This window comes from Sardina pilchardus, chromosome 3 (assembly GCF_963854185.1).
Source record: "Sardina pilchardus chromosome 3, fSarPil1.1, whole genome shotgun sequence".
In the NCBI taxonomy this organism is placed as follows: Eukaryota; Metazoa; Chordata; class Actinopteri; order Clupeiformes; family Clupeidae; genus Sardina; species Sardina pilchardus.
In genome coordinates this window covers 21,053,845-21,066,344 of record NC_084996.1, presented here as the reverse complement: position 1 = coordinate 21,066,344, position 12,500 = coordinate 21,053,845, and the positions used below count along the sequence as shown (strand labels likewise).

General features: G+C 44.8%; 1 protein-coding gene across 1 annotated transcript in view; it reads right to left on the bottom strand.

Annotated features, from left to right (window-relative positions):
• unc13d (unc-13 homolog D (C. elegans)) overlaps positions 1 to 12,500 on the bottom strand; it is a 27,974-nt gene that overhangs the window by 4,164 nt on the left and 11,310 nt on the right. The window contains exons 16-29 of the mRNA XM_062532385.1: positions 12,320 to 12,441; positions 11,851 to 11,941; positions 11,401 to 11,457; positions 10,743 to 10,840; positions 10,258 to 10,309; positions 8,952 to 9,082; positions 7,621 to 7,741; positions 6,611 to 6,763; positions 5,590 to 5,685; positions 3,826 to 4,032; positions 3,357 to 3,431; positions 2,906 to 2,985; positions 2,488 to 2,593; positions 384 to 455 (exon numbers count right to left, since the gene is read on the bottom strand). Of these exons, the coding sequence (XP_062388369.1) occupies positions 384 to 455; positions 2,488 to 2,593; positions 2,906 to 2,985; positions 3,357 to 3,431; positions 3,826 to 4,032; positions 5,590 to 5,685; positions 6,611 to 6,763; positions 7,621 to 7,741; positions 8,952 to 9,082; positions 10,258 to 10,309; positions 10,743 to 10,840; positions 11,401 to 11,457; positions 11,851 to 11,941; positions 12,320 to 12,441 (1,461 nt within the window). The remainder of the gene's footprint in view (positions 1 to 383; positions 456 to 2,487; positions 2,594 to 2,905; positions 2,986 to 3,356; positions 3,432 to 3,825; positions 4,033 to 5,589; positions 5,686 to 6,610; positions 6,764 to 7,620; positions 7,742 to 8,951; positions 9,083 to 10,257; positions 10,310 to 10,742; positions 10,841 to 11,400; positions 11,458 to 11,850; positions 11,942 to 12,319; positions 12,442 to 12,500) is intronic.

The window sequence follows — 12,500 nt, the reverse complement described above, 5'->3', positions numbered from 1 at the left end:
TTCATCAACTGGCAGATGAGTTTGTTAGTCAGTCACCCCCTAATCACTGCAAATTAGTTGATTCTTATCACGATAAAATCATTAAGATCATTTATCTTGTTTTAAGAATGAACTTCTTATTTAAAGTGTTCAATTTTACACTATAATCTTATTTCTAGATGGACAGATTATTTCACTTGTTTTGAGTATGTTTTACCTCAGATTTAGAGTTTTTATCTTGTTTTGAGTACCTTTTACCTCAGATTTAGAGTTTTTATCTTGTTTTTAGACAACTTTTTTTTTTTCAGTGCACTCACTCACTCACTGACTGACTGACTGACTCACTCAATCAATCATCCAGTCAACCAATCAACCACCTCCAGCACAGTTATCAGTCTTCTCACCTTATACTCTTCAGTGTGCAGTGTTTCCAGTGGGAGTCCATTACCATCTGCATGGAAGCACTGCTCCAGACACTGTCACACACACACACACACACACACAGAGAGAGAGAGAGAGAGAGAGAGAGAGAGACAGACACAGACACAGACACAGATACATGCTCAGCCTTTTTATACATACACTTACACAAACCATGATTACAATACCATGACATAGTAACAGTATATTAGCAAATATCATGTAACATGACATTCATTTGGGTATGCATTTTGGAGTAATGTTTTAATTAATTAACAGTGAGGACAAATGCTTGAGCTAATGTGAACTACTGTAACTTAATGAAGTGCTTGAACCTCTCATACATCAATTGTGATGGACACTGTCTCTCTCTCTCTCTCTCACACACACACACACACACACACACACACCTTACAGTGTGGCAGTGAGGCATTTCTACCAACAGAACGGTACTGCACGCAATTATTTCTGTCCCTACTGTCAAAATGTGCCAACTGTCCAAAAACAACCGAGCCGTGCTGAGCTGCTTTTGTCAAGATGATTTGGTCTTGGTATGGTATGGGTGTGCAGTCAAATGCGTCATGTGACTGGAAGGGGTAGCCGAGTTTCACAGAAGCACTGTGTCTGTCTATGGAGTTTGATTGTCAGTATGTGACTTTGCATTGTCTTGTACAGTCATTCATGCCATACATGCTAGATTCTAGATTCAAGATTCTACCTTGCTGCTATTCCACCAATCAAAACACCATAAATATGGCCATTCTAGATGGGCATTCGAGAACATCTCTGAGCTCTGAGCTAAGTGCCTGCTCTGGCTGGCTTGAGCCTGTGTGTGTAGGGTGCACAACCACACGTTTGGTCAATGTTTCCTTTCCTCTCTCTCCAATTTCAGGGTCACATGGTCAGTCACAGTGAAAACCGGGGACATTTCCAGGCACGGTGGAGACGCAGACCAGGCCAGGGGTTACCGTACCAAAAACGACCGTGCTTTGCCTACCAGAGCCAAATCGAGCCGTGCCGTTGGTGTGAATGAGACATTATTGGAGTGTTGCTACTGCAAACGGGAAGGGAAAGTTCCCTCTCATTCAATGGCGAAGACTGTTTGCAATAGAAACCAGCTATGTTACCCTTTCACTTCAGGCCCACTACTCTAAGGTTAGTCAGGGGTTTCTGACAGAAGTGAAACACACAGATGAGGTAGGCCAGAGAGGATCTCAGCTCTCCAACTAACGACCCAGTTCTGTAGGCCACATTAAGTCAATGCACTCTCTGAAACAGGAACCACTCACCGCGGGTTATACTATGACAATGTGACAGTGTGAAGGTGTGAGCTTGGCAGTTTGAAACATATAATATAGTATGCAGTGTGGACTGAAATGCATTAAAATTATGTACATTATCTTCAACAGATACGCTATCATTTTATCACTAAACAGCCCAATATTAAAGGAACATATATTTTTTTGATGGCTCACTTGTTGACATGCCATCCGGAAACCAAGGATTCCATTCACTATGCTAAGCTAACCTAGCGGGGGCGCTGCCAGACTACTACAATGCATGCATGGAGACGAAAATGTTTTTGCTCACTTCTCTAACTCTAAGGGAGAAGATGAATAACCCAATTTCATAAAATGGTGGCGTCTTCTTTTAACTTCCCTGCAGAAATAGCTTGACTGCTAACGGAAAGAGCATAGAGTGCACTAGTACATACTGTAGTTGTGGGACCAATTCAATTGATTAGATTAGATTAGATTACACGTAATTTCCCGACTGTTAGCTGCGGCTTATACTGTACATTGATTTTGCAAACTTTCTTCCGCTATGAGGTTAATACAGGGGGGCAGTTAATATGGTGTTAATATGGTTTTGTTTCTTTTAACTTGCACAAAACACTTATACACAATGCGGCTTATATGCAGGAAATTACTGTAGAGTCAACTTTATTGTCATTGTGCAGAGTACAAGTTCGATCAAATGCATATCCAACTCTAACTCATATTGTATTGCAGTCTCTGCTTCACAGCGACAATCTACATTTAAACATACTATTGATTGAAATAGTACAGTAAAATGTATAGTGTGTACCTGAAGCGTGTGGTCTAGCCTCTGGAAGTAGACGAGGTTGCCCCCCTCCTGTGTCGACACCTGGTGGAGGATCTTCAGAGAACTATTCCACAGTGGCGTTAGCAGACTGAAGGAGAGAATGGGAGAAGGACAGACAGAAAGAGACAGGAGGAGCGAGACGATAGAGAGAGAGAGAGAGAGAGAGAGAGAGAGAGAGAGAGAGAGGGGTGGGGGAGGATATGATGTAAGTATGGCTGTAAGTTTGGATATAGCTATGTAACGGTCATCTATGCAGTCATCTATGCATTACAGTCATCTCTCTGTTCCAATAGGCACAGCTCCAAACACATCTACTTTAATGCACACTACTGTAGGTTTTCCTGAACCAGGTACCTCTCCCAGAATTGTTTGTGCTTTGTGTTTTGCATCTCAAACTGACCCGCTGAAGTTCTCCTGGACCAGGTTCTCGTTCATGTAATGCAGCTCTTTCTCCAGGTAGCGCATCAGGGGAACCACAGCCTGGTCAACAGAGAAAACACAGGACACTCAATAACAACAAACAAACAGATAGATAGATAGATGGATAGATAGATAGATGGATGGATAGATGTGTGTAAGTGGATGGATGGCTGGTTATTGGTTATATGGATGGCATATATATGTTATTGCATGTGTGTATGAGTGGGTGAGGTGGATGTTAGTGAGTGGATGGATGGTTGGATGTTATTGCGTGAGTGGGGTGGATATTAGAGAGTGGATGGATGGTTGGATGCTATTGCGTGTGTGTCTGTAGTGTTTTCCATGATTGGCACAAGAGGTGCATGTGGTCTTATGAGGAGAGGGAGGTGGGAGGTGATGGGGAAGTAGGGAAGTTCCCTGTGGTTTCTCACATCCTCCGTGGACTTAGAGGGAAGTCTGTGACGTGTTGCCATATTGCGCACGTAGGTCTCAATATCAGTGTTCAACTTTAGAAAAGAGACAAGAGAAGGACAAAAGACATTAGTTCAGACCATCGTTGTTAAAATCGAAACATTTACAGTAATTTCGCATTGTGTATAAGCCGCAAAACAGTGTTTTATGCAAGTTAAAAGAAACAAAACTATATTAATACCATATTAACTGCCACCGTGGATTAACCTCATAGCTGAAGAAATTTTGCAAAATCAATGTATAAGCCGCGGCTAATAGTCGGGAAATTGCGGTAGATGAAAGTGCCACAAGAATCAGAAAAAAGAGATTCGCACTAGATTATCATCAGAATATCTACAATTAGCATCCACATAGCTTTTGATGCTTGTGCTAATGAGAGGCGAATCGGCATGTTGAATCAGAAGCAGACTTGTGTCTGGCGCCCCCTACCTGTCTGCCGAGCGTCTCCATGGCGGAGCGGATCTCGCGCGTCAGCGCCGCCTGCGTGTGCTGCAGCTGGGACGGCAGCGTGTTCTGGAACTGCGTGTCGGTGATCACAAGACGCGTGCGCTCACGAAGCCCCGCCCAGTTGAGCTGTCCTGGCAGCTTAGTGAGGACAGAGCGGAGGTGCTCCAGGTCGTTCACCACCACACACAACTACAGGACACACACAGATTATTCACCACCACACACAACTGCAGGACACACACACACAGATTATTCACAACATACAACTGCAGGACACACACACACAGATTATTCACAACATACAACTGCAGGACACACACAGATTACTCACCACCAAACACAACTACAGGACACACACAGATTATTCACCACCACACACAACTGCAGGACACACACACACAGATTATTCACAACATACAACTGCAGGACACACACACACAGATTATTCACAACACACAACTACAGGACACAGACAGATTATTCACCACCACACAACAGCAGGACACACACAGATTATTCACCACATACAACTGCAGGACACACACAGATTACTCACCACCACACACAACTACAGGACACACACAGATTATTCACCACCATACACAACTGCAGGACACACAGATTATTCACCACCACACACAACTACAGGACACACACAGATTATTCACCACCATACACAACTGCAGGACACACAGATTATTCACCAACACACACAACTACAGGACACACACAGATTATTCACCACCATACACAACTGCCGGACACACACTGATTATTCACCACACACAACTGCAGGACACACACAGATTACTCATCACTACACACAACTGCAGGACACACACTGACTATTCACCATACACAACTGCAGGACACACACAGATTACTCATCACTACACACAACTGCAGGACACAGATTATTCAGCACCACTCACAACTACAGGACACAGACAGATTATTCACCACCACACACAAATACAGGACAGAGACCTGTCACCACCACACACAAGACAAATATTGGTCGGCCACTACCACACCACATACAGTAGGACAAATAGAGATTCATCAATTCCACACACAACTACAGGTCAGTAGTTGGATCAGTCACCACCACACAAAGCTGACGTAGTTGATTGAGATTCACACAAATGATTTGTCGACTCCACCAAGCCAACACACTTTGGGCACTTCTTATCAAGCATCTGTTTTGGGCAGAACTGCACGTGTGCAAGGCTTCCTCACACCAACTTTGCTTCACGCAGCGTGATATCACAACATATGATTGGCATGATGTACCGGTATTCACAATTTCACAACACACTACATGATGGGCACGATGTTGAATTTGGCCGAGGAAGGGGTGGGATAAGTGTAGATAACTGCCATATTGGCGTTACAAACTAACCCCATGCCTTTCTATGGAGACTTTTTTGAGGGCTGTATCTCCTGAGTACCTGACTCCACTCACAACTACAGAGTTGAAAGAGATTTGTCAACTCCAAACATCACTATCATACAAACATAGGCCACTCACAACCACACAACTACAGGACACACAACTAGACAAATGATCTATTATACAAAAGTAGAACAAAGATAAGTGATCTACCACACACAACTCAGGATAAAGATGGCTCAGTCAACGCCACACAATTTCACCACAGAGCTGTCGTCACAGAAAACAGAAGAAAGGTGAACTTCACAGAGCGTTCTAGAACACTGTGGACACCAGTGCACATGCTCTCTCACCATGTTGATTGCACTGCCCTGGTCTGAGGTCTCGGATAGCTTCTTCACCCTCTGTTTCAAAATCTGACAGTATGTGGACGAAATCTTGCACATGTCCTGCAAAAAGACATACGTATTACAGACACACTCAAATACAGACACACTCAAATGCACACACACATAATGTAAAAGTACACATGCAAAAACACGCAAATACAAGAAAAACACACAAGTACAAGAAAACACACCAAAATCATTCTGCGCAGCCCTGTTACCATAAGCTCTGCAAATGGTGTAGTAGTGCATATTGAAAACTTGTACCAGTATTTTGAATTGGACTGGGTTACGTTACATTGAACCAAACTGAATTGAGTTGAATTTAATTAAACTTAATTCAATGGAATTGATTGGAACTGGACCTAAGTGAGCTGTGTGTCTTCTATTCTGTGTCTTCTGTTCGTGTGTAACAGCCAGGCTACACTGGGCGTGCAAGTGTTCCATTCCGTTCACAGATTAGAAAAACTGTTTACGAAAACTGGTCTAGTTCTTTTTGAAAGTGTGCAGCGCTCTTGTGTCTGGCATAGCCAGGTCCATTGGTCATACTGGAAGCTAATTATTGCGGCATACTCTACTTTATTTCACAGTTAAATGTAAATATTGTATTGTTTTTATTAGTATGTTGCTTTGGACCAAAACATTTGCCAAATCCCATAACCATAACCATAACCATAACCATACTCTCTGTGGACAGAACATTTCAGTTCCGCGCTGCCAGTGTATTGTATTGTTTTTATTTGTATGTTGCTTTGGACAAAAGCAACATACAACCCCATAACCCCATAACCCCATAACCATAACCATAACCATACTCTCTGTGGACAGAACATTTCAGTTCCGCACTGCCGGTGTATTGTATTGTTTTGGACAAAAGCAACATACAACCCCATAACCCCATAACCATAACTATACTCTCTGTGGACAGAACATTCCAGTTGCGCGCCGCCGGTGTCGCCTGGCTGTTGTGCGTCCGCCCTGCGCCCACCTCTGTGAGTTTGACCATGAGCATGAAGCCCTCCTCCGGGTCAGGCCAGGCCAGCTGATCCCAGAGCTTAGCGATGGGCTGCAAGCAGGCCGCCAGGTCCACCGCAGAGGAGCTGTGCTTGATGGGCACCGACCCGCCCTGCAGGGGCTGCAACTACAGAGGGAGAGATAGAAGAGAGAGGGAGAGAGGGATAGAGAGAGAAGAGAGGAATGGGAGTGCGGGGCAGAGAGAGACAGTGAGAGAAGGATAGAGAGAGGACAGGAAGGGAGGGAGAGATGAAAGATGAGAGAAAGGTAAAAGAGGAGAGAGGAAGGCAGGGGGCAGAGAGAGAAGAGGATGAAAGATGAGAAAGAGAGGGATAGAGAGAGGACAGAGGAGGGGGGTGAACAGAGAGAGAGAAGAGAGGTAGAGTGTAAGAGATTGAAAGCCTTGTTTACTATGCCTACAGACCAATAAACCAAGAATGCAATAAACCAACACAGAAAATATAATGGACTGACTCAGCACTTCAACCCCAAGGAATATGGCAAAACACAAAGCAGGATGGGGAGGGGGAGAGAGACAGGGGTGTGTGTGGTTGGGGTGTGGTTGTAGTGTGTGTGTCTGTGTGTGTGTGTGTGTGGGGGGGGGGGGGGGGGGTGCATGTGTGTGGCGGGTGTGTGTGGCTGTAGTGTGTGTGTGTGTGACTGCAGTGTGTGTATGTGTGTGTTTGTGTGGGTGACTGCAGTGTGTGTGTGGGGTGTGTGTGTGTGGGAGGGTGCGTGTGTGTGGTAGGTAGCTGTAGTGTGTGTGAGTGTGAGTGTGTGTGTGTGTGTGTGTGTGTGTGTAGGGTAGCTGTAGTGTGTGTGTAGTGTGTGGTGGGTAGCTGTAGTGTGTGTGAGTGTGTGTGTGTGTGTGTGTGTGTAGGGTAGCTGCAGTGTGTGTGTAGTGTGTGTGTGTGTGTGTAGGGTAGCTGTAGTGTGTGTAGTGTGTGGTGGGTAGCTGCAGTGTGTGTGGTTGTCGTCTCTTACCTTGTCCACCTCCACAGCTTTCTCCACTCTCTCCAAAGTCGTACTGAAGGCCTTGTTCAGCCAATAGGGAAGCGCTTCACGGAAACACTCATGGAAGTTGGTCAGCTGCAGCAGGTTGGTCCTGGAAATACAACTCTAACTCAATAACTCTCTCACCGTAGCAGCCCAGTCAGTCAAGAGCTACAGTAGCTCCATACAGCCTACGCTACGCCCTCTGGTGAGGCCAACTTTTAGAATTCCATTACCGGTACTTTTACCAGAGCAAGGCCCACTGACGCCATCTGACGCACGTCAACGCTTAGAAAATTTTTCTATCTCTTCAAATGTTGATGACCAGTGGCCGTTGGCCTTTATTTTATCAGCCCTGTCAGTCAGCGCTAGCTCCATACAGCCACACTCATACTTAATCAGTTCAGTCATACAACATTATAAAGCTTTTTCCCTACTGGAGATGTGATAGCACATTGCTAAAGGTCTAAGTGCTAGGCTAACTGTTCTGAGAGGGTATGGCAGACAGTGTATAAGAGGCTGGGTCACAAGGCTTTAAACACACGAGTCAAGGCAGGTTACTGCAGACTGACATGTTGTGGTACGGCCGTCATATCCCACCCACGACTACAGCCATTTCCTGTGTATTAGCTGCACTGTGTATAAGCGGCAGGACAGTGTTTTATGGAAGTTAAGAAACAAAACCATATTAATACCATATCAACTGCCCGGTGTATTAAACTCATAGCTGAAGACATTTTGGAAAATCAATGTATAAGCTGCGGGTAATAACTGTGAAATGACAGTAGCTATTTTATGGGAAATGCAGAATCATGTGGTCATGTGTGTCCCATGTGGTCACACCACTGTCTATTCCATGAGGTCATACTGGGAGGTGCTCCACAGTGATTAGTCAACAGTCCACTTAATAATGTAAGACTTGATCAAAGATCAGTGTCTTCACCAAGCAGGTCCTCCAAGACTGACAGTGTGTGAGTGTGTGTGTGTCTGTTCGTGTTGTGTAGTGTGTGTACTGTATGTTCCTGACAGACCCTCACATCATCATCTGTGTCTGAGACCAGCCAGGTTTTTATAGAGGATGTCTGGTCTGTCCCTCATACTGTGTGTGTGTGTGTGTGTGTGTGTGTGTGTGTGTGTGTGTGTGTGTGTGTGTGTGTGTGTGTGTGTGTGTGTGCGTGTGTATGTGTGTGTGTGTGTGTGTGTGTGTGTGTGTGTGTGTGTGTGTCTGTGTGTGCGTGCGTGTGTGTGTGTGTGTGTGTGTGTGTGTGTGCGTGTGTGTGTGTGTGTGCATGTGTGTGTGTGTGTGCATCCAGTACACACACCTCTTCTGCAGGTAGGCCTTCTCTTTGTGGATGGCCTGCAGGCTCAGGTAGACGGGGAAGAGGGTGTTGGCCAGAGACTGCTCCATCTGCTGCTCCACCTGATCCAGGGTCTCCCTCATCTCCACCGCCAACTGGGGGAGCAGGGGAAGAGGGGAGGAGAGAGAGAGAGAGAGAGAGAGAGAGAGAGAGAGAGAGAGAGAGAGAGAGAGAGAGCAGGCAGGGAGGGAGGGAGAGAGAGGGAGAGAGAGCAGGAAGGGAGGGAGAAAGAGAGAGCGAGAAAGAGAGGAGAACATGAAAGGAAGGAGAGAGAGAAGGACAGCAGGAAAGGAGGGAGGGAGAGAGAGAGAGTGAGTAAGTTGCTCTGATATAATGCATCACAATTACAATATTCAGCCATACTATTCTGTAAGTCAACCTGAATAGATGCGAACAGTGAACATAATACATTCCATATGTGCTATCAACCTACTGGACTAGCCACTCTCTCTGAATTTGACATGATGTTTTAGAATCATTAGAATTCAAAGAGATGAATCTCATTAACCACTTATTTCCACTGACTCAACAGGAAAGGAAACCAGCTAAGTTCTGCTAAGTACGCCATCAAAACCATCTGAGATCAAGATAGCATACAACCGAATGATAGAGCACCAGCAGACAGTCGTACAGACCTTAAAACCTTTTTGGAAGAGGCATGGAACACTTCTCTGGGTCAATAATGTTTGTTGTAGAAAACCATAACAACAACTATGTACATTCAGCGCTGGAAAAATTAAAATGTTTGCTGAGTGACATTCAAATGAGTTGACGGTCATATTCAAAATTAAGCACCCACTGCAAATTCAATACGACCGCCAACTCATCCAAATGACACATAGGATGACATTAGACAAATGTGCAGTGGTCTCTTCATTTTTTTCCAGAGGTGTATGTGGAACAGCCATATCAGACATTGGTTCAAGTCTTTGCTCCGGGTGTCTCTCATTTCTCGACAAGAGTGTGAAATTCTGTGATGACAGTTCATACAGTACCTCTTCCTGTAGGCTAACAACGACTACCACCAACATTGTTGTGAGGCAATAGAGTATATCTTATCTTATCAGTCAGTCTACTAGCCTCTCACACACACCTAGTGTGTGTACCCCTCAGAGATTTCTGAAATGGTGGCCCAAAACCTCAGGGCCTCACAAAACTCTCCAGCACCATTGCACATCATGGTAACAGACACATGAAGTGAAGTGGCTCGGACGCATCTGTCCGCGATCACTTGGTCCTAATATGCCGTTATTGAAAATCAGATACTCACCAAGCGGTCCAGGATCTGGTAGACCACAGTGAAGACATCCAACTGCACGGCACTGAGTCAAAAATAACACAATCATGGAGAGCCAATGAGACTTGTGATCCCTCACAGACATGGCAACACTTGACACATACCGTCCTCTGTCTCTCCCTACAACATGGCTGCCTTATTGACTGAAATTAGGTGGCAATGTAGTTTATGTGCATTAGTACATGTCACACTGATTGACAGACATTATGGAGTTAACTACAGAGCTCCAGTGGTGAAACTACTTGTTTGGTTTACCTGACAGACCCTGTTCCACACGTCTGTGTTGACTAGTCATGTCTGTAATGCTGTTAATTTGGTTTACCTGACAGACCCTGTTCCACACATCTGTGTTGACTAGTCATGCCTGTAATGCTGTTTATTTGGCTTACCTGACAAAGACCCTGTTCCACACATCTGGGTTGACTAGTCATGTCTGTAATGCTGTTTATTTGGCTTACCTGACAAAGACCCGGTTCCACATGTCCTTGGTGATCCGGATGTCCTCCTGTACCTCAGTGATTAGCTTGGACAGAGCACTCACAATCTCAGAGAGTTCCTGGGGAGACAGAGGCAGCGAGTAAGCACACTTTCTTTTAGCGCTTTGAATAACCATTGTGTATGATGCTGTGCTATAAAAATAAAGTTGACTTTGACTTTCACTGAAGCAGCGGGTAAACATACTGAATGACAGCACCATATTCAGTAGCAACGTCCTGTATTGGTGTGTGAACTTTATCAACTGATTCTTCACCCAGACATGGACCAGACCACACCGGCTTGTGATCGTGCAGCTTCGTGCTGTACCTAGATCTGATCTATCTGATCCACAATGCACTTACCAATAATTAACTGTACAATCTTTACTTCTTCCTCTAACACGTTTTCCTTCGACTACAATTTGACTAGCACATAAAATAGTATTGATTGATGTAGCATTATAGTATTAATTGCCACCTAAGCTCTCCTTTGCATTGTACTGTAGCTTGAAAGTAATGAGTGACTCTTTTGGGTAGAGCTGCTCTGTGCCTTTTCCTCAGTTGAAGAGTAGGAGTAGGATGTGTGCTGATGCTAAAACATGTGTACATTGCGTAATCCAAACCCAGTGAGTGGACTTACTTTGGTCATGGGCTGATGGAGGCCCTTTTTGATGATGAACCACTCCTCAGTGCCCGTCTAGAAGATATGCAAACAAACATACACACACACACACACACACACACACACACACACATACCTTGATATCACTCGATGAAGAGTATACATACCTTCTTTTCTCTTTTCAGTTTAATATTCTGATATGATAATTAATAAATCTTAATAAACGTGAAAAGTAAAAGTGTGTTTTAGGGATGATCAGCTGAGATCAGATGAGTTTTTTGCCCCCAACGGCACCTTCCAGGCAGCACAGCCTAAAAGGCACTACCTTTACCCTAATTCCTAACCCTAACCCCCTCAACCCTCATCCTACCCTTAAACTGAGGGGAGTAGTGCCTTGAAGGCAGCGCTGCCTGGAAGGAACCATTGAGGGCAAATAATACCAAAGACCGGATGGCTCATGTGACTTACTTTCACAGCATCTGTGACCTCCCCCTGCAGCTCAAACTGAGCTGGATTGAGCTTCTGAAAGGCCCTGGTCTTACAGATCTGGACCATCACTCTGGCAGCAGGAACAGGAAACAGGAACAGGAAATGGTATTTTATAATAGAACATTCAGAAACATAACACCTCTATAACTTCATAATAATTCAATCTTAAAACTTAAAGCTTCACCTTTGGAAATGCAATCTTGCTGTGAAGCAAAATAATTATAATTTGTTCATTACACAACACTACATTCTAATCTAAAACCTAACTCTAACCCCTCTCTCCCACATGTACGCACACACACTACACACACACACACACACACACACACACACACACACACACACACACACACACACACACACACACACACACACACACACACACACACACACACACACACACACACACACACACACACACACACACACACACACACACACGCTTCACCTGAGCAGTGTCTGCAGGCGTGGGGTGCTGGTCGGTTTGGGAAGGAAGATGTCTCTGTATTTGGACACCAGACACAGGCCATACTGCAGGAAGCCATGCAGGGAGTCTCCCAACTCCTGCTTCTGTGACACACACACACACAAACACACACATCATACTGTTGAAGCTAATGTTGACCCCC